General features: G+C 39.4%; 3 protein-coding genes across 7 annotated transcripts in view; 2 read left to right on the top strand and 1 right to left on the bottom strand.

Annotated features, from left to right (window-relative positions):
• The window catches only part of ghra (growth hormone receptor a), a 29,000-nt gene extending 19,787 nt beyond the window's left edge, over positions 1 to 9,213 (top strand). For all 3 annotated transcript variants that reach the window (XM_026188492.1, XM_026188491.1, XM_026188490.1), the window contains exons 3-10: positions 545 to 674; positions 870 to 1,039; positions 2,107 to 2,285; positions 2,889 to 3,042; positions 3,195 to 3,285; positions 3,416 to 3,485; positions 4,160 to 4,398; positions 4,500 to 9,213. In XM_026188492.1, the coding sequence (XP_026044277.1) occupies positions 545 to 674; positions 870 to 1,039; positions 2,107 to 2,285; positions 2,889 to 3,042; positions 3,195 to 3,285; positions 3,416 to 3,485; positions 4,160 to 4,398; positions 4,500 to 5,259 (1,793 nt within the window). In that variant the 3' untranslated portion in view covers positions 5,260 to 9,213. The remainder of the gene's footprint in view (positions 1 to 544; positions 675 to 869; positions 1,040 to 2,106; positions 2,286 to 2,888; positions 3,043 to 3,194; positions 3,286 to 3,415; positions 3,486 to 4,159; positions 4,399 to 4,499) is intronic.
• A 2,620-nt stretch (positions 9,214 to 11,833) lies between these two features.
• On the bottom strand, positions 11,834 to 15,336 carry selenop (selenoprotein P). Its single transcript, XM_026188493.1, has 5 exons — positions 15,258 to 15,336; positions 14,460 to 14,689; positions 14,005 to 14,217; positions 13,759 to 13,876; positions 11,834 to 13,644 (listed from the first exon to the last, which is right to left on the bottom strand). The coding sequence occupies exons 2-5, from the start codon at positions 14,660 to 14,662 to the stop codon at positions 12,919 to 12,921; spliced, it is 1,260 nt and encodes a 419-aa protein (XP_026044278.1). The 5' UTR covers positions 14,663 to 14,689; positions 15,258 to 15,336; the 3' UTR covers positions 11,834 to 12,918.
• Positions 15,337 to 23,234: 7,898 nt separating this feature from the next.
• Positions 23,235 to 27,353, top strand: part of znf131 (zinc finger protein 131) — a 6,201-nt gene continuing 2,082 nt past the window's right edge. Inside the window, exons 1-6 of one of the 3 annotated variants that reach the window (XM_026188556.1) lie at positions 23,235 to 23,420; positions 25,620 to 25,773; positions 25,863 to 25,964; positions 26,840 to 26,984; positions 27,079 to 27,187; positions 27,273 to 27,353. The exon at positions 27,273 to 27,353 is cut by the window's right edge and continues 111 nt beyond it. In XM_026188556.1, the coding sequence (XP_026044341.1) occupies positions 25,638 to 25,773; positions 25,863 to 25,964; positions 26,840 to 26,984; positions 27,079 to 27,187; positions 27,273 to 27,353 (573 nt within the window). In that variant the 5' untranslated portion in view covers positions 23,235 to 23,420; positions 25,620 to 25,637. Of the gene's footprint in view, positions 23,421 to 23,454; positions 23,654 to 23,677; positions 24,207 to 25,619; positions 25,774 to 25,862; positions 25,965 to 26,839; positions 26,985 to 27,078; positions 27,188 to 27,272 lie in introns of those variants that run through there. The other 2 variants (XM_026188555.1, XM_026188557.1) reach the window with 2 other exon arrangements.

Genomic DNA, 27,353 nt, shown 5'->3' with positions numbered 1-27,353 from the left:
TATAAAAACGGTCTCTACTGTCAAGCACTGATCTAATTTCATAGTTTAGGCCAAGCTCAAACTAAAAATCTATTCATCTGTCCCACGGGTGTGTGTCCTCCATAACTGTGGTTTCCAAGGTCTCATTACTGACCTGGAAGTGTTTGGAGTTCAATCAAAAACTTTTGCGGGATCTCGCACAAGTAACTCAGGCTCTCGCAAAAATACATCTTAAACTTTTTTCTCCAATGTCCTTTGAAGGGCTCCATATGAAATTGATACTAAAGGTGCATCTACTAAATATCTCAGATGATTTTGAATCTCAGTATGCTTGACCTCAAGTTCAGAGTAAGCTTTCTGAAAATCTTGCGCATTTGATGATTTGAAAACACAGCAATGATTTTCAAATTGATAGTGGGCCCCTAGGAGACCGTGTATCTCTGTATTGTTAGACGAATAAAGCAAAGCCCCTGCAGACGCTGATAGATGTTAATAAAGGTGATTCATTAGCCTAATGCAGTCTCACTTCCTTTCTAATCGTTGCTCTTCTAACTCTGTCTTTCAGCTCTCATTGAGCCTCATTTTACTGAGTGTATATCAAGGGACCAGGAGACGTTCCGCTGCTGGTGGAGTCCTGGCACCTTCCACAACCTCTCCTCCCCTGGAGCACTCCGAGTCTTCTACCTTAAGAAAGAGTAAGTGTAATCTCCAAAATGCTTGCTTTACTCTCAGAAATCCTAATAATTGCTTGTTTTGTAGAAAACTTCACGTAGGCACATTGTTTTGTGTGAATCAGTGAGCTCCATTAATGATGGTATAACCTTTACTTGACAAGAATTTAGTTTTTTACTTCTTCTTATGTTTCTTCTGCCATTGTTTCACTCATTCAGGTCTCCTACCAGCCAGTGGAAGGAGTGTCCCAAGTATATCCATTCAAATAGGGAATGTTTCTTTGATGCAAATCACACATCCATATGGATCACTTACTGCATGCAGCTTCGCACTCAAAACAACATCACCTATTTCAATGAAGATGACTGTTTCAGGGTGGAGAATATTGGTTAGTAGCCAAGATTTGTGCATATTTACAGATTTTTTTAAAAGTTTTGATTTATCAGAAAATTTGACATCCTACTGTTTCTCATTTTCAGGTTGTATGTAAAAATCCTTTATAGCATTAGGAGATCTTTACAGATGTTACTTAATGTATTCATATGTAATTATATATTCATATTTCACAGCACAAAATGGTTATTTCTAGCTCAATGAATTACTCGTGCAGAAGGATACCTGGAAATTCTACTTGTTTTTGGACTTATGTCAGATAAACAGTGCTTAAGTGGTAAATACTTTGAGTCTAGAAGATGCTGACAAGCAATATATTATCATATGGCAACGTCATATGTTGCCTGACATCTTCTTCATGGAAAGATCTTTGTTTGTTCTTTTTATGAGTATAAATTAATTGTGGATGTTGTTTTAGACACTTGACCTGTAGTAGGGTCAGGCTTTTAGTTGCTGCTTATTCTTCCAAACCTCTTTGTTTATAGAAGGAGCGTAGCAACTACTTGTTGAATCAGCTCCAGATGATTCTTGACATTGTTTAAAATGCCTTCTCCCCCTCTTCTTTATGGCCAACGTTTCCAGTTATACCAAAGAAATATCTATTTGTGATGTGTTCATGATAATATCAAATCAGACCTGTGCAGTTTCAATCAATATTGCTTGCATTTGCTCCAGTCTCAGTTCAAAATATCAATGTTTTACACAAATGTAATGTGATGGGAGGACTCCTTCTTTAATAATTATGACTTTGTGGAGGTTTTCACTTCTTTGCTTTGTCCTTATGTCCTCATCAATCGTGTTAAATTAATGAAGAAAAAAGAGAAAAACAAAACGTGTTGATCATTTAGTTTTAAATCTGTTAAATGGAATTAAATGTTTTAATCTTTGTAAAGGGAGTGACACAGTCTGGATTGAACAGATATTGACTTTTTGAACATAAGCAGTATTTTTTTAGTATTCTGTTAACCTTTTTTATGTGATCCTAAATTAGCATACCAAATCAGTAACTAGAAGTGTCCTTTCCTTCTGTTCGAATATGAACTTTTGCCTTTTCTCTGACAGTACGTCCTGACCCGCCAGTGTCTTTAAACTGGACCCTGCTGACTATAAGTCCTTCCAGGCTAAATTATGATGTCATGGTTAACTGGGAGTCCCCACCTACTGCTGATGTTAGGTTGGGATGGATGCGTTTGGAGTATGAGTTGCAGTACAGAGAGGGAAATACCACAAACTGGGAAGCAGTAAGTCTTTTATTCCTAACTTTTTAATAATCTTGCCCATTATTTCTTTTTACACACAGTTCCTCACATTGACAAAAGCAGATTTTGCACATGCACATTAACACAAATAAAAAAAGCAAATCTCATGCTCTTAAAAATGGATTGTAGGTCATCGAAGCAGAGTGTTATGTTTCTCTTTCCCTCCCCCCTGAACACTTGTAGTTAAAATGCAGTTGGAGCTTTGCTGGCAAGGCTGTGGAAGCCAGAGCAAGGCCTTAGCATCTGTGAAGGAAGAGAAGGGAGGGATCTGTAGGTCAGAGGCCATGGGACTGTGTACAGGCTCGTATTCATTACCGCTTGGCTTGCCTGATGGTTGGGGACCTCACGTCCATCTGTTATAATAGCATGTCATCTATCCAGTCTATCTGAAGTGCATCAGTAATTGTGTAGTTACAGGTGCCAAAAATAAAAACGGACCTCTTGACACCCTCCTTTTCTTACTCAGCCTTTAACATTGGTGTTGTTACTATTTCTGTCAGGATAGCTGCATCATTCTTTTTAAGCACATCATCATCATTTCTTTTTTTAATTTACAAAAGGTTTGTCTGTTTTTGCAATTTTCAGTTGGAGATTCAGCCACACTCTCATCAGACAATCTACGGTCTGCACTTAGGAAAAGAATATGAAGTACATATCCGCTGCAGGATGCAGGTTTTCATTAAATTTGGCGAGTTCAGTGAATCCATCTTCATTCAAGTGACTGAGATTCCTAGCACAGGTAACGCATGTGTTAGAATGATGCAATGCATTTTTGGTGAACTGCAAACTGTTTTTTTTTTCCTTTGAGCATTTAACACAGTATGATTGATGATGCCAGAGGACTGGTTGTCATCATTATTATGACGAGTTCTGTTTCATTTTGCTTCTTAGAGTTTCCTGTCCATCTCACACTGGTTTTTGTATTTGGGACTGTGGGTATCCTCATACTCATCATGCTCATAGTCATCTCTCAGCAGAACCGGTACGAGCACTCACGCACTCCCTCTCTTTCATGCATCTGTGGTGTCCAAAACATCTGTGAAACAATGAGACATCTGCTAAATCACAGGTGCACATCTCTCTCTTTCTCTCTCGTTCTTCTGTCATTGCAGATTAATGATATTTCTGCTGCCGCCTGTTCCTGCACCCAAAATCAAAGGCATCGATTCAGAGCTATTGAAGGTATTTCTGGTCTGTGATTTTTCAAGCAAATGCTAGACCCCCGCAGTCAAGTAGCGTGACTGTCAGAGGGGGATCAAAATTGTTGTGTATTTTAATCAGATTTTAAAAAAGGCAATGTTTGGAAGTAAAACCATTATATAAGGGATTGTGTAATCACATTTTTAAAATTATATTTCAATTGTAATTTGGATAGAAAACAGATTCCTGTCTGTCTGTGCGGCTCATATTGTAGAGATATGTTAGGTCACAAAATCACCACATCACTCCCTCGTCTCTCTCTCACACTCACTACCAGTTTATCATCTGACTCAACCACCAATTAAACGTGAAACAAAACTGAATATAAATAACAAGAAAAAATGGACATAAGGACCACTCAGAGGGAATTAGACAGAAAGAGCATCATGATTCAGGATTGTGTTGTGGGTGTATTATTCACAGAGTGCATTTAAAAGCCATACAAAACAATCTCACCTCTGAACAATTAAAAAAAAAAATCCTGATGTAAATTAATAAATAAGTTATGTTGTTAATTTGTGAGTAGACCAAGCTGCCATACACTTTTTGTTGGGTTTAAAATTTTAGACGTAAGTCTGCAAAGTCAGAGTGTTTTACAGAGGAAACTGTCAATTTCTGGAGCCTAAATGTCAGAACACTTGTTTGTACACTTGCAGAAGGGGAAGCTGGATGAGCTGAATTTTATGCTGAGTGGTGGAGGAATGGATGGCCTGCCCATTTATGCACCAGATTTCTACCAAGATGAGCTGTGGGTGGAGCTCATGGAGGTCAATGAGACAGAGGATGTAGATAGTGGAGAGAAGGAGGATAACCGGGGCTCAGACACCCAGAAACTCCTGGGTCAGTCCCAACCTGTCAGTCAACACATCAACATAAGTTGCTCTAATTCAATCAGGTATGGCAAAGATTTACATTTAAAGGTGTTATTTGTTTAATCAAATAGCTCTGTGAATACTCATTTCTTTGCCTTTCTTGTTTTTTTGGCTTCTCCTCAAGTGGTCCAGATGCTGAGTCCGCCCAGGCCACCTGTTACAACACAGATCTCCCTGAAGAAGAAACACTAATGCTGATGGCCACGCTTCTACCAGGACAACCTGATGAAGAGGAAACCTCCCTTGATACTGTAGAAAGATCCTCAGCCTCTGAGACAGGTGAAAGACAGCTCATCCAAACCCAAACCAGAGGGCCCCAGACCTGGGTCAACACAGACTTCTACGCTCAGGTTAGCAATGTTATGCCCTCTGGTGGTGTGGTGTTGTCTCCTGGACAGCAACTCAGAATCCAGGAGAGCATCTCAGCCGCTGAGAAGGAGACAAAAAAGAAGCGGAAAGAGAGTGAAGACAGTGAGGAGTCTGAGGAACGGAAGCAAAAAGAGCCACAGTTTCAGCTGCTTGTAGTGGATCCAGAAGGAAGTGCCTACAGTACAGAGAGCAGTATCCAGCAAATCAGCACTCCTCCCCCTAGCTCTCCCATGCCCGGTGAGGGGTACCACATCATACATCCTCAGCCAGTAGAGCCCAGACCTGCAGCCACAATGGAGGTTAATCCGTCGCCTTACATTCTTCCTGACTCCCCCCAGTTTTTTGCTCCTGTTGCAGACTACACAGTGGTTCAGGAGTTAGACAGTCATCACAGTCTGCTCCTTAACCTGCCTAGCCACCAGACCCCCCCTTCCTGCCTGCCACAGCACCCACTCAAGGCACCTATGCCTGTGGGGTACATTACCCCAGACCTGCTGGGAAACCTCTCACAATAAAATGACAAAGACATCAGACCTTTACATGTAAGGCTGATTCACCAGGAAGTTACCCGCAGTCGTCCTACCCGATTCCCGTTGGAAACCAAGTAACTCCCAGCACACTGGGCGGCTGAGATGTGTACGGGTGTCTATTTTCAGAGGATGCTGAAAGGCAGATATAAAAGGCTACAAGATACTCTCTTAACTTCTTTGCATCTGCTAAAGCAGTTCTTTCTTTTGAGGCAGCCAAATATTAACATCATAAACCAAATGCACAGTTTGCTCTGTTTCGTCAGCATCTCATGCATCCATGCATGATTACAGTGAGCCAAGCAAACATAATATCAATGCTTAACTGCCTTGTGTTGCATTGTATCTCTGGCTTATTGTGTCCAGAGCAATGACACTGTTACAGTCTTAATTTTACAGAGTGCTTTCAGTGCATGACTGATGGTGTGAGTTTTCACACCAAACAAAGGTCATTGCTGACGGTGATGCTGTTTACCCCACGAGGTACTTTATCAGTTTATCAATAGACCGTTCTTATCTCATCATATCATATTAGCACTTCACTAGAGATATATTTTTATAAAAAAAAACAACCAAGTACATTGTTCAATACCTATCCAGATTTAGCTTGCATTCCAGTCTTCATTTTATCTAAAAGGTAGCTGTTCATATTTTCAGAGTAAGTAATGGAATTGAGGTCGTATAATGTCAAGCTATGTTCCTCTTAACCTCTAGTTCAATAGAATGTTTAATGCTTTAAACAAATAGAAAAAAAACATCCAGCACGCGTATACACACACAAGAGATACCAAAGTCAGGGCAACAAACACCAACAGCAAATTAAAGTTAGTCCAGTCACAGTTATACCTCTTTCTTTTCGTGGAAAGTGTTTAAAGGAAATCTGGGAAATGAAGGAAACCACTAACTTACACATAAGTAGACACAGTAGAGAAATTAAAACACTTCATGGACTAGTACCCATAATTAATTGAATATCACACGCTGATATACATATCTAATTGTGTGGTTTGTTTGTTTTTTTTTAGGTTATTTATTGACATTTAATTTTGACGCCAAGTTCATACGTTGCACTGAAGTGCAGCACTTGTATTATGAGGAAGAATTCTATCAGTTTCACTCACAGCTGGGAGAAAACTGGGCTATACGTTACAGAGCACCACCAAGTGCCTTGCTCAAGGGCACGTTGATTAAGTAGTTTACCGGAGAGAAAGGGACACATGCACACAGCTAGCAATTCAGAGAGACTAGGGCAGCGTATTTTTTTAACTTAAACCATAATGCTCAAGCTTTCTTCTTGGGGTTTGTATTCCTCTGGTGTAAATGAAGCAAGCTGAAAGACTGTGAAAGTATACTTTAAATGTAATTAGCTAAATCTTTCTACCTATTAACTGCCAAGTGTTAACAGCCTGTGCCTATAATATTATAAGTGGCTTGCCAGTTCTGTGCTATGGTACTATGTTTATGCAATCACAACTTGTGCATTTATGCATTGCTTTGTGCAGGCAAGATCTAGAAGTGGACAGTGTAGGTGAACTGTGCAGAGATATCGCTTTTAAAAATCTGCACAAGCACTGCAACGGCAACACGCACGTGCGTGCATGCATACAAGACAATAATGCGTAAAACTATTTCCCTTAATCATATTTTAGTCTTTGCCTCGTTCACCTAGTTTATCAGCTGCAAACCACAATAAGCATCCTGCTAATCATGCTCACAAAACCTTTCAAATCCAAAGTGATTATGAAAGTTCGTACTGACCACTTGCAAACTGACATGTATGTAGCTGCGAGCATTCCTCCCCAAGAAAAGCTCAGTTATATATTGTTGCTTAATAAGTTAGATATCTTTATAATGTTTACAATAAATTTGTCCTGGGAATTGGGGGATTTTTGTAATACTATCAGAATCAGAATACTTTATTAATCCCGAAGGAAATTAGGGTTACAGCAGGCAGCACGCTAATGGCGCATGCGCACAATGTGGGTGAAATCAATCTGAATCTGAACAGCCTCCATTTGGCAGCCTCCAAATGAGCTTTTCTCACCATAACACAAATGTATTCTACAGAGCAAAGGAAGCACATCCAGCATAGAAATACATCGTTAATACAGATAAGTGGATAGATGAGTCAGATAATATATGCCTTTTAATCCGACATTCTCATAGCAATGCAAGAGCCATAAAATGATTTTTTTTAATGGGAATCTGATAAATATGTGCCACTTCTCTCTATCTCGCCTTTATATCTCAGCATTATGTCGTTGCAGCCTGGCGCGAATGATCCCAGCGAGTCCTTGCTGTTGCAGAAAAGTCTTAATATATTGACTGTTGCTGTAAAATTACAAGCATTTATATTTTGCGTCATTAGTAGTAGCCACAATATATTGCTGCTCAGTGCATGTATATTTCCCGCATTGAGCCTTACTGTGGTGTCAGTCGAGAGAGCGCAACGATCATTATAACATGTACGTAAGTGTTTTGCAGGCGACGTCCGTAATCAGTAGCATTGTAACGTGACCGTTTCGCCCCGAGAATCTTTCACAGTGTTTACACTCATCCAAAGACCCCCAGAAGGCTCTCTGACTTTATGAAGGAAGATCAGATCATGGGAAAAGCACTGTTTTGATCCTGTATCAGTTGTACCATGGTGATTTTTAAAAGTGTACAAACTGAAATGTGGAAAAAGGAAAAAAAGGAAGAAAAAAAAAGTTTAATCTGTTAAAGTGTTTTTTAAAGGTTACAGTACGATAGAAATATTTGGGAGGTGCTTCTTTTCTTCAAGCTGTGCAAATGTTTACTACATTTCAAATGTTATTTCAAGCTTATAAATGTTACAGACACTTTAGAAGAAGCACTTTGTACACGTACAATATATATCTGATGTAGACATATTTTGTATCAAGTGAGTGAAAAAAAAACAGCGCTATAAACTAGTATTATATATTTTCTAGTCAGCAGAGTAATCAGAAAGTGAGGAACAGTATCAGTGTCGATAAGCTTCAGTTTTGTTTAAAGAACGTATTTTACACAGATTGCTTTTAACAGATTACTAGAAAGATGTATTGTAATGTAGTATTTAATATTTGCTAGAAGATTTATAGATAGATAAATGCAGATTTTTAATGAAGTCATATCAAAAAAGAGGCAGAGTGAATAGGTATATTGTAACTCTGTGCTCGGACTTTCCTCCCGCTATGTGATTTCAGCATTTCATTATTTGAAAGTGCATTTTTTCACTGGGGTAAAATATTTTATAATGATGCCTTTTAGCCCCCAGCCTGTCAGTCCAAGTGTGGCTTTTGTCGTTCTACAGTGTCTGGAAGTAGTTTTGCTGGAATCTGTGCTGGTTGTTGCTCGTTATCAAGCAAAGAGCACCGAGCCACACATTTTTCAGCTTGTTGAGGAAACACTTTCATTCTTGACTTGAGTACAGCGGTATACAGCCTGATTTTTAATGACCTTCAGTGGTTTCACTCTCTTTCCCTCCATGTGCTATTTATTTGTCTGCCCCACCACCTTAGCCAAATTAACTGTGAATGGTGCTGCATGAGTAATATTTTCGCTGCCGTGTTGTCATCTTGATTAATAAAGCTGGAAATGTTCTGCATGCCAAAATCAGACCCATCACCATTGTGGTCTCAAGTATGACGTTTCGGTTTGCATTGGCTTGTTTTCTTCATATTTTGACACAAACCCCTCACACCCACCCCCTCCGTCCTTGGAGCCGCTGTCCTTGTCTGTTGGCTGCTGTTTTACTCGGGGCTAAGAACTTGTTTGTGATGTTTATTTGATATTGTTCTCTTGCCAATTGAGCCTTTCTGATGTTGTATATGTGATCAATAAGCTCTCGACAAGTTACAAAATAAATATACAGCATCTTGGTCATTATTTTTGTCATGTTGTCTTCAAGAATGAAAAAATAAAAATGTTTTCAAAGGCAAATCTAACTGCTAATGCTGTTTACGAAGCGCCTTTCTAAGCTGCATTTAACTCCATCTCCAATTTGTACGCTGTGTGTTGGACCAGTTATTTTATTTTCAACTAATCTAGCGTTTTAAATGCAAACGTAAACTAGACAAATTAGATTTCCCCGAGTTATCGAGATCATGTTACTTATTATAGATAATTTACAACAGTGTTTATGACTAATTCCGTTTCAAGATGCAGCTCAACAAGCTCTTCACAAGACCTCCCAAAACCACTGCCAGCTGTGTCATTAAAAGTATAATAGCATTGAAAGTGCATACTGCACAGTAAAGGTCAGCTCAGATCAGCACTGAGTGACAGAAGAAGGCTGTTAATGAAGAAAATTTGCTGCCCAATGTGGTCTTAGAGTTTAAATGCAAACAGATTTCCGTGTGTGTGTCTGACAGAGATGAACACTGGAATTGCATCCGTGTATGTGTGGCAGTTGGAGTGGGAAGAATGTGAGCTTGTTTGTGAGAAACACAGAGGAACTTTGTGCGAATGAGTTCACAAGCGTGTGAGTCTCTGTCGCTGCCAGTATAAATGGAGAGAAAACGGCTGCAGGAAACGTTGTGCATCCGTGCATCGAGGGGAAAGCATATCGGACAATTAAGACAGGCTGTGTACTGCCCAGCTCTGTGTGGGGCTGATTGAATCAGAGAGACAGCCACTCACAGCTCTTTGTCTCAGGACATTGCAGGTAATTACCCATAAGTCACTGTTCCTCTGTATTGGATCTTCAGCCCAATTACGCCCACACAAGCAGTCCACCTCAGCTTCATTTATTACCTCCGGTTGCTTGTTGACCTTTTCAGACACACAGTCCAACAGGCAATTCAGCTATAACACTGAACAGAAGCTGGTGTCCTTTAAGTCTTTGAGATAATTTCACAGATTTTGGAGCTGGACACTGGCATCGTTACACCAATGTTAGTATAGAAAGATGAGCTTAAGGTGCCCCTCTTCTAGATGACACTTCTGTTAATGTTTGTTGCATCTAAAGCTATTTCAATAACAAGCAAACAGTCATACAATGCCAAACCAACAAGAACTCATCAGTGCAATCACTTTAAACCAGAAATGTAAGCGTGTCATCAGCATGTGCAAGCAAAGTGTTTTCCTTTAGCCAAATAAATAATTGCATAACATAAACTGGAAGTGCAATGTGTGCTTTGCTTCTGCACATTTGTCGATATGTTGCAGGAAACTAGAAACAGATACTTTGATCCTTGAAAATGTGAGAGTAACCCAACAACCTAAGAAGTCCCTTTATTTCATTGTATGAAATGTATGAAATATGCTAATTTGGGAGGATTTGTCAGTGAATTTGTCAATTAAAGGCTCTATCAAATCTGTATGAATGGAAGGGCTTCAACAGTATACACATCAGCTCAATGGCTCAATGGTGGTGTAGTGGTGGTTTATTGTCTAGATCTTTATCGCCACCTGCTGATACATATTTGGGAAAACAGTGAAAACACTTTTTACAGAAATCATCTCCAGATCATCTAAAGGGAAAAAGTATCTACTCACAAATTTTCTGAGTTGCTGAAACATTAAATCCCACTCTCTAAATCAGGAACTCCTCAGTGTCCTGAGCCAGTTTATCAACTTTATGACAGTTTTCATCTAGTCGGAGACTATTTGTGTGTGTGTGTGTGTGTGTGTGTGTGTGTGTGTGTGTGTGTGTGTGTGTGTGTGTGTGTGTGTGTGTGTGTGTGTGTAGTGGTAACCACAGGTAACAGGGGATAAACGGATAAACATGACTGCATCAGAAATATCATTACTACATTATTACATAACAAGAAACTTTAATAGAGTATGTTCATACTAGCGCTTTGGGTGCCTTGAAAAGCGCTATATAAATCCAATCCATTATTATTATTATTATTACTTGTTTGTGGAATGATAACATTTAAGAATTTCCCAATCATTTCAACAGTGAATTTTAACTGTTTTAAGCTAATAGGCTAATGTGTTTAATAGTATTATTTACCTATATTTTCTTATAAAGCGATGTTTATTTGTATCATAATTTCCATAATAAAATTACTTTTACTAGGTAATGTTTTATGTGACATCTAGTATCTTCACTTTTCCATTTTCCCTTGAGCTTTGTAAAGGTGGGTACCCTCTGGATGGGCCTCCTGTCCATTACAGGATTAACACAGACAACCATACAATCATAAAAATACTCTCACATTTAAACCTACCTGGCAGCACCACTCATATTTGAGCTGAGAGAGGAAGGCAGTGAGAATATTTCCATTTCCTATGGAAATGAGGAAAGCCAGATATCACACCATTTTAGCAGACTTCCTTTTTTATTCATGTTTCAGTAAGCAGTCCATTACTTACAATTATTCTTCTAGTGAGAGAATAGTTTCCTTATGTTGTAAATTGCCCACATGAAGGTGTAAGGAAGATCAATGTTTTTTTTGTTTTTTTTTTAATGTATGAGGACTGTTTTGATGTAAACAGTATCAGCTGTGACTACTGAATTAAATGGGACAGGATACTATATTGCAGCTAATATGATCCCCCTCATTCACATGTAATATATACACTGAAAGAAAAAAAGAAGATACTCGAAAACTAGAAGAGTAATTGAGCCATCTTTATTCAACTCTCATTTTTCACCTTGCATAAAATTGCAATACAGTTCTCTGTCCGATCTTCAGGTTTTCAGGGTGACTGATGTCTTCCCACTGAAACCATCACTAAGAACAGAGCGTATTCAAACAGTCATTCATTGCTTTACTCTCGTTTTTCCTTGCTGTCTTCCTGAACTTCAAAAAAAAAAAAAAAAAAAGCCTTGTAGCAATGTGTGAACTTTGAAGGCTAAATACCAAATTTGGTAAAAAGAAAAGTGAAAGAATAAATTGTACTGTTAGTACTCAAAATTTTAAGATTTTCTCTTATGGAAAAAGGTCACACCTGAGATATGTTAAAGCTTGTGCACAAAACATGTGTTAGTTACTGCTGTTATATATGTACTTAAGAATGATAATCGATAGAATGCCCCACAAAAAAATGATTGGTCTATAGTTTTTAGATTTATATTTAAATGTCTTTTAGGGGGTTTCCTCAGTAATGGATCAGTGCTATTGGACTTCCCTAATAAAAAAGCAAATACAACCTTAAGACATATTTTTAACTAATTCATAAACTGTGATGCTCTTGTTTACTATTTCCTCTAAATTACTTTTACTTTTATTTGCAGTTTTTTGTGTCATTTCTACTTCTGAACTTTAAAAACTTTGAAGCGTTTATCATGTTTTGAACTACCCTCTCCTTTTTCTCCAGCCTGACATCATACAGACGCCACTAGATCATAGTTTCTGCATCTGGTTTCATAAAGGATGGAAAAAACATAATGGGGGGGCTAATTTGAAAACATGACAATCACATACACTCCTGAGAAAGGAGGAGGGCAACCCACTGACAGATACATTGAGATAGTTAAAATTGCGATATTCTTTAAATGATATTCAAATTACTTCAATGATAAGCTCACAATAGCTGCTTGACTCTAATTTAACCCATTGCTCTACTGTCAGGAATGCCCACCCTCCTCTCTCAGGGTAATACTTGTTGGTAAAAAGAGCATTTGGCCCCGGTGTTGCTGACTGGTGTTAATATGAAGCTGACATCAGAACCAGCTTACAGCTGCTCTCATCCTCAGCTAACAACACCTGGGGGTCAGGCTCACTGGGCTGGCTGAGGCTCCTGTCAGGCAGGGTGAGGCAAGCGTCACTGTCAGGTTTCCCTAACGTCATTGACTGCATCGCCTATCAGCCCGTGTCACCGTCAGGAGGTGGGTAACGCCTCATCACAGTGTCAGAGACCGACTGGCTGCTCACTCCCTGCCTCGCCAAACAGCCTGCGTCAGTGTCAGCATCAGCTGCTCTTAATTTCATTGTCAGAGCCCGTCAGACCCTGTCAGTTGTACTTTAACTTTCACCTGTTCTTCCTAGATAATCAAGGCCTTTCAATGACTGCATGAGCCTCCTGTGCCACCTGTTGATTGTGCACGTCCTGGGGAATCTGGCCTAAATCAAAATGATGCTGGGTCTGAGGCATGTCACCTTCATGGAAATGCCCATGTGGTCTAACACCGTGCTGTGTCTGGTCGGCACCATTGTGATTTCTATGATGATGGCCATTGTTGTGATCACTGCCATGGCCAAAGCCACGAGGATGAACATCGCGATTATCCCCATGGTGGCCGTGACCGTGACCATTCTGATGACCGTGACCATTCTGATGACCGTGACCATTCTGATCACCGTGCCCATTCTGATGACCATGACCATGGTGATGACCATGTCTGGTGTCGTCCTGTTCAGCTGGGACATCAGGCTGGACCTCTGCATTATCTTTGCACTCCTCTGGGATCTCAGCACTCTGAAATTACAAGCAGAGATTCAGTTTAAGATCTTGCCTCTGATTAAACAATTATAATATGATGATCATATTACCTCACTTAAAAAACAACTCTCTGTTAGATTTGATCTATACCTCATGTGTGCAGTCGCCACATAGGCGTTTGCAGTAGGTGTCTTTGATTGCCTGCGCAATATGGCCCTGTCCAATGATGGAGTATGGAAGTGAAATGCGGTGGGTTAGACGGCCACACCTGTTTGCAAAGGGACAGAAAAGCATTGTAAGATTAGGCTTGTGGAGGTGAGATATGTTGTCCAAAATTACAATGTTCTATTGGTTTTTCCAGAAAAATGTAACTGAATTTTCCACTTCATGTCAAACCTGTCATAAATGAAAAAGTCATCTTTCTCTCCAGCCAGAGTCTGCCAAACATCAGGCTGTTGCCCGTCCTGCTTGTAGAGTATGATGTTCTTGGAAAGTTTGGCCTCCAGCAAAGGGTGCAGATGTCGTGATTGCTCCCCCTGGTGGTTAACGACCATGTAGACCACATTCTTAAGACCCTGACGTTCCAGCTTCTGCTGCAGGCCATCTAGTCTGCTCAAAAGAAGAGCATTGGGAATCAGTATCAAAGCAATATGTCAAAGTAAAAATGTCTTCTATGAATATGAATAGAAAGATTTCTTTGACAGTTTTAACAAATTTAAAAATCTCCTATAATATCTCAGTTACCAGTCTCTTGTGCTTTGCCACAGGGCTGATCCATTGTCATGACACTTTTTGTGTTATAAATAATGAGAAGTGTGATATACAACCATTGTCATATGACGGGCACATACCTGGAAGCCTGCACCAAGCAGAACAGTCAGCTGGCCTGTAAAAGGGCCACTACCGTCACTCGACCTACTGACCCCTTCATAGGCTCCACGTCTCCTATCCTCCAGTCTGAAGGTGGCTGACAGCGGGGCCCTCCCCCCTCACTCTCTGCCCCACCCCCATGGAGCAGGCAGAGAGTGAGGAGCAGACTGAGGCCTGCCCACATTTCTGTGGCGCCTCCTTACTGCCCCAACTTTAGTTTCAGAGAGGAACAGGGTAGAAAAAACAGAAAGGAACAGAAAGAAATGCATGAAACTCAGCAGAAAAACACAGCCTATTAGTACAAAAGGTCAGAGAAGGTGTTCAATTTTTACATTCCTCATATCATACTAGGAATCTTTCTGGACTTGATATAGGGTATATAACAAAATCTGTGCAATTAGTAAGAGTGAGCAGAGCACTTTTATGAAGTTTTCACTGGTGTTGCAACACAAATTTTAGTCCAGTGATGCAGTAAATACAAAAAGTAATATAAAAATATAACTTAAGAGGATTTGTGACTGAATATTATATTAAAAAATATGTTCTGCAATATATGACAAGCAGAAAAGTTCAAGCAAAATATTTGTTGTAGTTTATGCAGAGAGAACCTGCGCACTCATCAAAAAATTCTATATTGCGAAATACCCCAACGTCTGGTTTCTAATGGGGTTTTTTTTGGTTTTGTTTTTTAACAGTTTACTTATTGCAGCAGTTAAACATTGACTTATAGGTCTTTACTTTATGTAAGTTAACAGAATATAATAAATGTTGTTACTTACCCTTTGGTTAAAAAGTTTCCTACCCTCTGTTCAGCTCTGCGTGGCTGCAACTCTCTGAACAAAAACAAGCCTCCTCCTCCTCTGTCCCTCCTTATATAGCCTCCCTGTTGTTTTTCTATCAGGAAGGAGGACAAAGTTCAGTCACAGCAGTATGCTGATCATCACACTTTTATCAAGTTAAAAAGTCACAGTGCATGAAATCCGCTTGCTGACAGGACACAGATGTTTATAATGGCACATGTACAGTTTCCAAAGGGTAGTTTGTCCTTAAAGGGACCTTAAGGAATGTGTGAGGACAAAAGGTTTTGCCTATCTTATGTAAGTGCTGGAGATAGTGTGTGCATTTGACTTGTAAATCAAAGCTGTTGATTTGTTAATATGTAACATATCATATATAGGTATATCATGAAGCCAAAATATGGAAGAAGATTGTGCAATTCTCTTTCTTACTTTCTGCAGAACACACAGGGCGGGACTCTGGTGGGTGTCCAGCATGCTTCTGAAAAGTCACAGAAAAACATGTAGGGAAGGCCCATGCATATATGCATATCTGGCACAACTGAGGAATGCTGCAGCTTAATGCATAAGCATGATAAGATAAACAAAGCTTCATGAGTAATGAATAGTACAGAAATTTAGAGATCAAGTAAATAATACTCAAGTTCTTATATGCTTCCACTGAAAGAGGAATTTAAATCACTCAAACAACAAAGGGGAAAATGCTAAAGTGCAGAGAACCAGTAAGGCTAAGAACAGCAAAAGAGTCTAATGAAAAAAAATACTTTGAAAGTACATTCGGTAACCTTGTTAGGGGCCATATTGAAGTAAGCAAGCAATCCAAAGTTTGATTATATAAAAGCTGTAAACGGACTCAAAGTACAAACACTCTTAGAGTGTTATCTTTCTGCAGATGTGGGCCATGTAATTGAGAAAGCGCAAAGTCCAGTTTGGTTTTAACCAGGTAAGCAAATATCGGTGAGTTTGGGGTTCATCAAGGAATTAAAAAGCCTTAGCAGACATGGTGATGTAACTATAAGGTGATATCTGGAACTGACTGTGTTTTTGCACTGTTCCAACGCCCTTCATGTCTCTACAAGTTCATCCTTCCATATTCCCATATTGATATATTTGATACAAAACAGATGACAGATGGAGCAGCAAATTTCCTGCTGATTCAAAGAGTCTGTGCCAGGAACACAACGGCCAAATACTGTAGCAATATCTGTTGTAGTTTTACCTCGGGGGATGACAGAGGATTATGCTAATGATAAGAAGTAAGGAAAAACACCAGCAGTTATGCACACTGCAGCACGTAAGTAAAAGCACAAGTGATACTGTAGAGTTAATAGGAGGTTCTGCTGTTGCAGTCCACACATGGAGTGCATAGAGTGAATGTGGTTACTAATGTCTATGAATTTAATTCAATTTAGCCTCATATATATATAGTGCTAATTCACAACAACAATTGGTTTAAAGTGCTTTATATTGTATGGTAAAGACCCTATATTAGTACAAAGAAAACCCAGTTGATCCAATGATTTAGGTGTACTGTTGTCTACAATTAAGAGATGCCTGCTATATTTATTACTGTAGCTGCATTTCTCTATGAGTGTTGTGGGATTATAATATTATCTTATGCCATGTTATGCCCCTAATTAAAGATTGTGAAATTATTTTGTAGTTTTAGTTTGTATTATTCTCCTGAATTAGAAGAAGGTGATAACTATTACAGTTATTAAACTGATTTGTATTACATTAGACTGCTGATTCAGTGTGAATGAATGATATTGTTTATGATGCATTATACTGCGGAGTTATAAGAAATACTGTTTTCAGATAGTCAGGACTTTGCTTTTTCTGACAGTAGAGGAGACAGAGCACATTCCACGGGAGCTTCACCCCCACCGTTGTTGAAGGCAGACAAAATAGGGAGCCAAGGCCATAAGTTAGGCTCGCTAGGAGTTAGAAAGAATGTGAATGTTTAAGTTTTTACAACTAGGTGGGGGCCAGTTTGAGTAACCCTCCACCTAGTTTGAGATTTGCTGTGTCCCTCTTCATGCATGTCTCCCCATCCGGATGGTTCATGCTCAAAAGTGTTGTATTGTATGTAATAAAGTAATTGTTGATTGGGCATTTATACACCGAGTATTGTCCTTCCTTCAGCCCAAAGATCGAAAGAATTGGGAGGATTTAACAGTGTATTATGCATATACGGTTGTAATTAATAATATCTTATTTTGTTCGTTGCCTGGTCAAGCAAAGTTGGTTGCCTGTCCAGTTCAATATGGTCTGGTGCCAAACCTGTCCCAGCAGCTTAAACCTATTGCAGCATAATGGATTGTAAACAGTCACCTCACCCAGCCCTCCCTGGGAGTTGGTTCCACAGGAGAAGGGCCTGATAACTGAAGGCTTTGCCTCCCATTCTACTTTTAGAAATCTAGGAACCAAAAGTATGCATGCAGTCTGACAGTGAAGTGCTTTATTTGAATTTTTAAGATAAGCTGGAGTTTCTCTTATTAGGCATTTAGTATATGAAAATATTTTAAATTCAATTTTGAATTTAACGGGCAGCTAGTGAAGAGAAGCTAAAAAGGAAGAAGTGTGATTTTGATTTCTAGTCCCTGTCGAGCATTAGATTTTTATGGCTGAGCAGCGTTATCTCAGCCTGTCTGAAATTATGTAGGATATGTGTTATTTGACTTTATGAATAAACAAAGCTGGGTATCATCTGCATAGCAATAGAAATGTCTTTGGTTTTTTATAAAATTGCCTATAAGGCAACCATGTTTAATGTAAAAAGCACTTGATTCAGAAAAGAACCCTGGGGAACTCCATGACAAACTTTGCTGTGTGAAGTCCCCCTATTTACATGAACACATTGGAGTCTATCAGATAGATTTGATTCTCAATTTTCCCCAGTGCAGCACATTTCTTTTAATGCCAGTGATGTGTTCTGATTTCTGCAGTAAATGATCAACAGTATCAGATGCTACACTGAGGTCTGGCAGTTCAAGTACAGAGATGAGTCCACAGTTAGAGGCCATAAGAAGATCACTGATAACCTTCATTGGTACTGTTTCTGTTCTATGATGGATTCTGATTCCTGACTAAAGGTCTTTAAAAGAATATCACCTGATCGGTGCATTGAGGTGGTGTCGTAATTTCATTGTAGCAATCAGCTGACAAAATAGAACATGATGTGACTGACCTGCCAAGTTATTGATTTATAGAGCCTGGGGCTGTGGTATATACTGTAACCTATTTTAATGCCACACTGATCAAATTACAATAATGCATAACATTTTCAACAGAGCCTACTAACAACTATTCACCAAACTAGTGTATATGAAAGAGCTAAGTGTCGTGGTCAGTCTTGGACACAGGTTGTATTGTTGATATTTTTCCTGGATGCAATTTATATATTCCAGAGGTCTATGTGTGCCTAGGTTAAGTAGCATTTAATGAATTCCCTTTTGTGTTTCATTCTGTTCTAGAATCCTCACTGTGTTTTGTCTTTCAGTGTCTCCTGTGTCATGTTAATTTAGTGTTCTCATTCAGTTATGGTGATCTTCCTGTTTTATTCTGATGTTTTATTCTGATGACCCCTCCACGAAATGCTATCTTATCGTGGTGGAGGTGTCTTGCCAAATTATGTATCCCCGAAAGAATTTGTTTCCCCTGCGTCGGGAGCATGCACTGGCCTTTTGAAATCACGGACAAACAGTATCCCACATTCATGATTTTTAGTTCATAAACACTTCTAATAATGACTAACTACTCCAGAAATTTGAGAGATATTAGCTCTTTATACAGTAAAGTTACAGTGGGATACAAATAATATCAGGGTGATCCTGACACAATTTGTTCCCCTTGTCCAAAGACTTATTGCTTCTGAAATTTTGGAGGTTTTAGCTCAGTACAGTTCTGTATAGTCACTGAAGGATACAAATAATGATCAGTCAAAATGTTATTGGTTTATTGAAATAATCCCGTCCGATGTTGTGCCAAGGTCCCGATGCAGGGGAAACAATTTCTGTCGGAGATACATAATTTGGCACGACTAGATAAAGTTGGGCTCACCTCAACGCATGGCTTGAGCTCTGGAACCAGTGTCCTGGAGAGGGGCTGGACTCTGTCTCAGTCTGGAGTTGCCCGTGGTGAGAGGTGGCGTGCTGGGGTGGGTATCCTAGTATCCCATCGACTTGCTGCCTGTACGTAGGACAAGAGGGTTCGTTCCCCGCACCTTTGGGTGGGGAACTGTCGAGGTAACTAAGGCAGTTAAATAATTCCTTGGTTATGCACCCCTGGGGTGGATGAGAGGTTTGCCCTGAGTTACTGAAGGCTCTGGATGTTGTAGGGCTGTCTTATCAACACACCTCTGTAATGTTGCGTGGAGATCAGGGGTGGTACCTCTGGATTGTGGTGGTTCCCATCTTTAAGAAGGGGGACAGCAGGTGTGTTCAACTATTGAGGGATCACACTCCTCCTCAGCCTCCCTGATAAAGTCTATGCCAGGGCGCTGGAAAGAGAGTCCGTTCGTTACTTGAACCCAGGATAGGACATCCCAGGGCATCATGGTTTAATTTAACTTCCTTCTGAGTACTTTGATAGTGGAGTCATCTGTGTCCTCACCTGTTACATCTCCCTTCAATATCTTGTGTATACTGTCTCAGTATTCTTTTGTCTTTTGTTGTCTCCTGTGTTCTGCTATCCTGCGAATGTTTTGGACTTGTTGTCTTCCTGTGAGGTTCAGAATTAAAGATGGATTTTGAGTGTATTTAATGCTGATATCCCCTCGGCGCCAGCTGTGGGCTCAAGGCTGGAGCCGAACAAAAACTCCCTGATTACGACTGTGTTGAGTCTGTTCCTTCCCACTCCATGCAAGGCCACCTGGGTTGGCTGGTAGATTGTTTACTTAGCCTGGTAGGGCGAAGGACACTGTCTCAGCTGAATTATGGACACGCACACACATACACTTACACTGATAAGCACTCACACATCCCCCTTCCCCTTCCAATGCCTTCGATGCTTGTTGCCTCCTGGGAACACCAGGCGGGTCTGGGCCCACGTTGGAGAGACGGTGCAGTGGCAGGATGGTTGCTGTGTTGCCTGGGATTACTCCTTATCCCCTACCCAACCCTGTTGCTGGTCATGTGCTCTATAATGTTGTACTGTAGACATTTATGTGCTTTCTGTGCAGAGGAGTTTTTTGTTTCCTGTTCTCATGCTGTCCTCCTATAGCCCAGCATGAGTAGAGGTCTCTTTTTTTCCTCTTGTACTTTCCCATTGTAGTGTACATTTCAGTGTTTTTTCTGGAATGCAACCATTCTCTGACTTGTATCCCCGTGTGATGTCTGTGTCGTGTGTGTAAGGTCGGGGGGCGGGTTCATTCCACTGCAGGGCAACCTGCCACTGCATGTGGCGAATAAAATTTGAACTTGAACTTGAACTATTTCTCATCTCATGAGTCCTGCATTTGTGTCCACAAACTGCCAGTTACACTGCCAACATGTGACATGTGGTGTGAGACTACCAAGTTAAAAGTGTAGTAAGTTTTATTTTAGAGCAAAGTTGTCCTGGTGCACCCATCTCCTCAATTTAACAGAGCTTCCGAGTTTCAGCTGGAAATTCTTAAGATAATTAACTCAACTCGTGTTAATCATCAAGCGCACTAATCCCCCTTATGCAGTAGGATGAACTTAACCGAACTTTGATCTTCCAGGCCACTATCCGGTGAAAGTTTCCATTTGGCCATTTTTTTGTTTTCATACTTTTATTTTAATTTGTCATACACAAGAAAAAATTGGTTCAAGTTAATACATGCGTTTAATAAAAAGTAAATGATGAAAGTGAGAGTTCAGTTGAATTAAGTTTTTTTTCCCCAAAATGTAGAATGTGGATATGTTGAATAAATTAAAATAAAGGAACTTCAGTGACAAGAGAATAAAGTTTTTAAATTTTTGTTTGTTTGGCAGGGGCGGAGCGGGGGGGTGGCTTACGGGGCTTAAGCCCGGGTTGTTTTGTCAGAAGCCCGGGGTATTTTGGAGTGTAATTTTTTCATAGTTAGATGCCTGGCTGACAACTGTATAAAACAAAAAGTACACACAATATTCGAAGCACATAGTGCACACTGTGGGAATTTACGACTGTGCGTGAATCCCCCCCTGATATTGGTATGATCCAAGCTCAGGCACTAAGCGACTGAGCGAGGGGGCGGGGCAGCTGCTGCCCGTGAGTGCGCTGTTGGAGAGACGGAGCCAGCCATACTAAGGAGAGCTTAAGTTTGACCAGGTACCAAAGCAAATCATTCGTACCGTACAAATAATGTAAATATGACGGTGCATCACGAAAGATTGATATGAAACTGATCACTTGACCAATATTATTTTACTTGCTCTTCAAGTGAATCAACAAATGGCAAAATGAAAAGCCGAACAAATGCTATTTTTTTTAGAGTCTTAGCTTACGTGTGTTTATTTCATATTTTCAGTTCTTACCCTCCCCGACTAAATCGGTTTCAGTTATGTACTGAAACATAAGAATGGACATTAGAGGGTTCTTTCAAAGAAAAAACTCAGGTAAATGTTATTTTATATATTATGCTTTGTATGTTGTTCAGTATATTTCTATGCAAAACAAGAGGGATTTCAGTACACAGCAGGATATTCACATTTGTAACCAGACATTTACACTTTAGGGAGAAAACATAAAACATTTTTACTGTACAACATCAATTTAGAGTAAATTTTTGTTTTAGATAAATATTGAAATATATTTTGAATTAGTTAAATGTCAGAATAAAGAGAGACAGAGCTATTTTTATCACTTTCATCAAATTTAGGAGTACATGTACACTAAATTTATTGTTAATTAATAAGAAAACTCCAGACGATTCCATTCTGAGCTGAAGAAGCTTCTGATAGGTTAGTAGAGTCCATGTGAGTAAACTGGTGGCACAGCTGTGGATGCATATAAGGCAAAACACAGAGCCTGTTTCTTTGACATGGGAAAATCAAGAGATATCAACCAAAACACCAGGAAAAGAACTGTGGAGCTCCATAAGTGTGGCTCAGTTTGAATACAATTTGGTGCCATTTGCTATTAAGAAATACAGATAGTTTCTCTCTTTACTCTTAAAGTTAACAAATATGTTTTTATATTTATCAATCTAAAGAAATAAACATTTAGTCTGATTTGATGTTACAATTAAAAAAGTGTTTTTATCTGAAGAGTAAATATCTGGTTTCAACTGTATATTTGATGATTGTCAGCACAAAGAGGGAGAGAGAGGAGAACGAGGACAGAACAGAGAGGGAACAAGAGCAGGTGAGACACACATGTTAGTCAAATGGTTGTTTACCAGAAGTATCACCGTATCACAGGTCCTCATGTATCTCGTACCTAGTGTTTCTTTTTAGGTTTGTTATTTTTCAAATTCTGTATTTATTAAGTTCTGCAGGCTTGTTTGCACAACAAGGCTAAATAATTATATAAACTTTTCTCAATCTAAATAGTGGACTTTGGTAGAATTAAAAAAATAAGTGTAGTGCAGGTCTATGATGATTTTTAGTGCTATCATCTAGTTCTGATTCTGGTTCTGTCTTGGTTAAGTCCTCAGTAGTCCTGATTTTGAACTGTTGTAGTCCTGTTTTAATTCTGGATCAGTTCTGGGTCTGGTTGAATTGGGGTTTAGTCCTCATGTCTTGATACAGCCCTGACCTTGTTCTGCCTTGCTGCTTAATTAAAAAACTAGTTTAAGGTGTCCTGCACATGTGATATATATTTTTCCCTATATGAAGTCATTCTTTTTTGAACAGAGCCTATTAATCTTTCAGTCATTTCTACACCCCCCCCCCCAAAAAAAAAAAAAAATCCCACATGCATACTACTCTTTGGGCTAAGCCCCGGGTGTTTCAAATGTCTGGCTCCGCCTCTGTTGTTTGGTAGTCGTTATTTCCCCCAGCCAGGTAAGTGTTTGTCTTTTTCTATTGTCACCAAGCAACGCTCCCCGGCGTCCTTGACTTCGCAAGGGTTTCTGGGAATCCGAGGCCTGAAGCTTGAACGACCGCCCTTTTTGGAGCAACGAGAGTAGGACATCGGTACATGCGTCGAAGGAAATATTATCGCTAAATAACTTTCTAAAGCAGCATAACCAAACTTCAGGTATGTATGCCGATGGCTTGCAATGTGTATTTCGACCCTCTATGGTTACAATTAGAATATCTGTCAGGGAAAAGTGTTTTTTAATGCGCGGTTTGATGACGTAATGTTGATTGTCAAACGCGAAATGGCGAGCGTGCTAAGAGGCCCGTTACCTGCAACACTGTGGAGCTGTACCATGTTTATTTCCGTCATGTTACAGTACCAAAAGGGTTGTGGCGATGTGTCTATTCATGGTAAGCGGGGTTGCGGTAAGACGCGTCCGTCGAGTGTGTGAAATGGCTTATTCTGTGTCTCGGTTTGGGGGGAGGGTTATGTGTTGGCTAGTTAAGCTAACACGGAGCTCAGCTAACATGTGCCAAAAAAGGATTTGAAGCACACCAAACCTTTCAGTGGTATTATTTAATATCCGGTAGTAATTAAATGTTTACGATTTATCGTTCAGGTCTCCCTTCTTTTAAGACACCGCCCTGTAATTCTAAACATGCTCCCTTAATGGGAAAACTTTTGACGTTTACATTATGTTGTACCACATTAATAAGGACGTATCAAATTGTGTAAATCGCTGACTACAAATCAAAGAAACAAAAATTAGTTTAACTTGAGAAAGTGGGAAATATCACGTAGTGCCATTACTGTACAGCGTTACAAAGGGCAGCAACTTTCTTCCTGTCAACGAAGCTTTTAATAACACTGTTGTTTACTGGATTAATCAACTAATCATTTCCTGCTGTTAAATGCTCTGCTAGGCCATAACTACGCGTGCCTTCAGTTCCTGCTCGTCTCTTTGTGAGTCTCTCTTTTCGGAATTGTCAGTATCTAAAAAGCATGAACTGTTGAGCTGAGTCCGGAGAAGTTTCACTGTGGTTGCAGGAATGACGCCACCCACATTTGGTTGAATATGAACAGGGTGTAGAGCCCTGTACACTTTAGAATTCATCCTGCTGCTCTGCGTGATCAATAATCACCAGTGAGGATGTGGTCTGTTACAGCTTATGAGCTGTTTGCCTGTTTTTGACTTTGCCTGGAATAGTCTTAAAGACAAATTGTTGTAAACCCAGTTTTTGCTTTTATGAAGGCTCTTGATTGTAGACAATAGTACACCTCAAACCTCAAGTGCTGATTCTATTAGATGTTGGGAAGGTTTTTTTTCCCCCTAGAGCAGGAAATTGTAGTCCTCTTCTTTTGTGGGTGCTTTTTGGGTGTTTTTGTAGCTGAGCTAGCTCTTTTCAAGAATTTTGCAGATTGTTGGCCAATTCTAAAATTTCTTCTACCTCTCTAATAGGTTTGTTTTGAATTTTCAGCCTAATCAGCACCTTCCCTCATATAAGTATTTTTGTGGACCTCATCTTGAGTGTTCCAGTGAAAAGCTACTAAGTTGATTCCAAATCTTTTGTGTGCGTAATTTGTTATGGAAGCACAAGGCATCATGCCTCACCTGGCCATGAAACTGCTTCTCAGTTGTGTGGTTACTTTTGAGCCCACGAACATGGCAAACTATATTTTAAACAAACTTGTTTTAAAGCCTAAATGACCTTCTAAACAGTTAATGCACTTTAATCTATACTTGAATGTTTCATTTAAAATATTATTTGGTTGTGTGCAGAGGCAAAATTGAATCGTTGTCCAAATACTTCTGGACCTGACTGAATGTCTGTTTTGAGAGCAGTGTAAACAGTTGAGCTGGAGCACACCCTGCTGGACAAACTGTGTATTGACACAATTTCTAAAATAAGCCAAACATCTTCATATGTATTGTTTTCTGCCAAAAAAACAAAACTAAAAAACGCACTAAAACATTTTCATATTGACACATCAGATGAGATGATTGGCGAATATCAGTCAGTAACAATCTGAACAAACTGGTGAACTTCCTGCTTTACTACAAAAGTCCTTTCCTTTTTTTTTTTTTTTTGCTTTGGATTTAGTGTCAGCTGCAGTGGTCCCAAAATATTTTCTTTGTCTTGTAATGCATAAACAATGAGCAGTCGTTTCTATATAATAGTAGGGAAACACAGCTGTTACTAATAACATTAAGTAACTTAAAAGAACCTTCATTAAATGCCAGTATGTAATTAATAATATTTAAATAAGGCTGCGAGAAAGATTTGTGTGGTAAAATTGTAACAACGAGCAAGGTTGATCATGTTGTGTGTATATATATATATATATATATATATATATCTTCCTCTCTTCCTACAGAAGACAGATCAGACAATAATGGCAGCGGAGGTGGAGGTGGAAGTGGAGGCCACTGTGGGCAGCGAGTACCCAGCACATTACAAAGTCATGATGGACAAACTTAACGAACAGCGACAGCTGGATCAGTTTACAGATATTACCTTGATAGTGGATGGTAAACAGGCATTTGGTGTAAGTAATCTTTATAAGTTTAACGTTAAATTCTGAGGCAACACTAATTTCCATTTTTCATGTCTTTTCCAGGACACCAGTTCAGAGCCCATAAAGCAGTGTTGGCAGCATGCAGTCAATTTTTCCACAAGTTTTTTCAGGATTATACCCAAGAGCCACTGGTGGAGATAGAAGGTATGTAGTGTGTTAGTTATACTTGCGGGACTACATTGTGTCATAACAGGAAGAATATGTCCAGAGAGACTGTTCCACCTATAGATGAATTTCGCTGTCACTATTAATACAGTAGTTTAGAGTAAATGTGGTTTTACAAAACCGAATGATTTTAACTCAACTTTTACTAAAGCTTTTTTCCCTCCTTCCCTTCCTTAATCCAAATAAGTACTCTTGATCATAGCTTGAGCCATAGTGGATTATGAGAAAAATGAGAAGATTGCTGTTTGAGAACTTAACAAATTGTATAATAGTATTGAGCTTGATGTCAGATTTATGTTTTAGTTTGTTTGTTTTTAATTCATGACTTAGATGCCTTCTGAGAGGACACATTACAGTTTATTGCAGTTTATGGTTTAGCTCTCTGGTGGGCAAACTTTATAGTGGAAACACTTGGAAACATTATTTAAGAACTCCTTTGCATACTGGCTATAATATATCCTTAATATAGATTATACTGGTTAGTGTTTGACAGCTGATTTATCAGTCAGTCTTATTGCTTGCTTTAACTTTGCTTGCTTGATTTACAGTTTTCAGTTTGTTTGTTTTTTAATAGTTTGACCATTACACTCTCACCTCTTGGTAGTAGAGCTATGTAGAATATTTTTCTAAGTGATAGGAACATATGAAAGTACATCCCTGACTATGAAAAATGCAGACATTCAAAAATTAAATTGGTGTCAGAAAGAGATTTTGCATTATATTTAATGTAAGTATTCCAAGTTTGTTGTAAGAATTGCTGTCTTCCAAGCTGGGACTTGCTGCTGATAGACAGATATTTTGTTACACACGATCAGCTTTTACTCACCACTGCTTTTACTGTCATATTTTAACAGGTGTGAGCAACACTGCCTTTCGTCAGCTGATGGAGTTCACATACACAGCCACACTAGCTGTAGCTGGTGAAGAAGAGGCATATGATGTCTGGAAAGCAGCTGAGTATTTACAGATGCAGGAAGCCATCAAAGCGCTCAACAATAAGTGAGAACTCATCACTTTTGGCTTTAGAATTGACCAGATTTCACTTAAAAATAAATAGAATAACATTTGACCTCTTAATGATCCTCTTTTGTAGAATGAATGAAAGCTCTTCATTGACAGCAAGGAGCAAAGGAAAAAAGAGGAAAATTGCTGAGACGTCGAATGTGATTACAGAAACCCTACCCTCAGTGGAAGGGGAGCAGGTCAGCATGCTTGCAGTGCACTTTTATAGTCAGCTTGATGTCCTATATTTAGTTGTTAAGGCTGAATATTTTCCCTGTTCTGCAGGTGCAGATTGAAGTTATAGGTGAAGGGCCCATTGAGGTGGAGGAGTCGGGGCTGGAGGAAGTGGTTGATGCGGCAAAGAAT

This window comes from Astatotilapia calliptera, chromosome 12 (genome assembly GCF_900246225.1).
Source record: "Astatotilapia calliptera chromosome 12, fAstCal1.2, whole genome shotgun sequence".
NCBI lineage: Eukaryota > Metazoa > Chordata > Actinopteri > Cichliformes > Cichlidae > Astatotilapia > Astatotilapia calliptera.
This window is presented reverse-complemented; position numbering and strand designations above follow the sequence as displayed.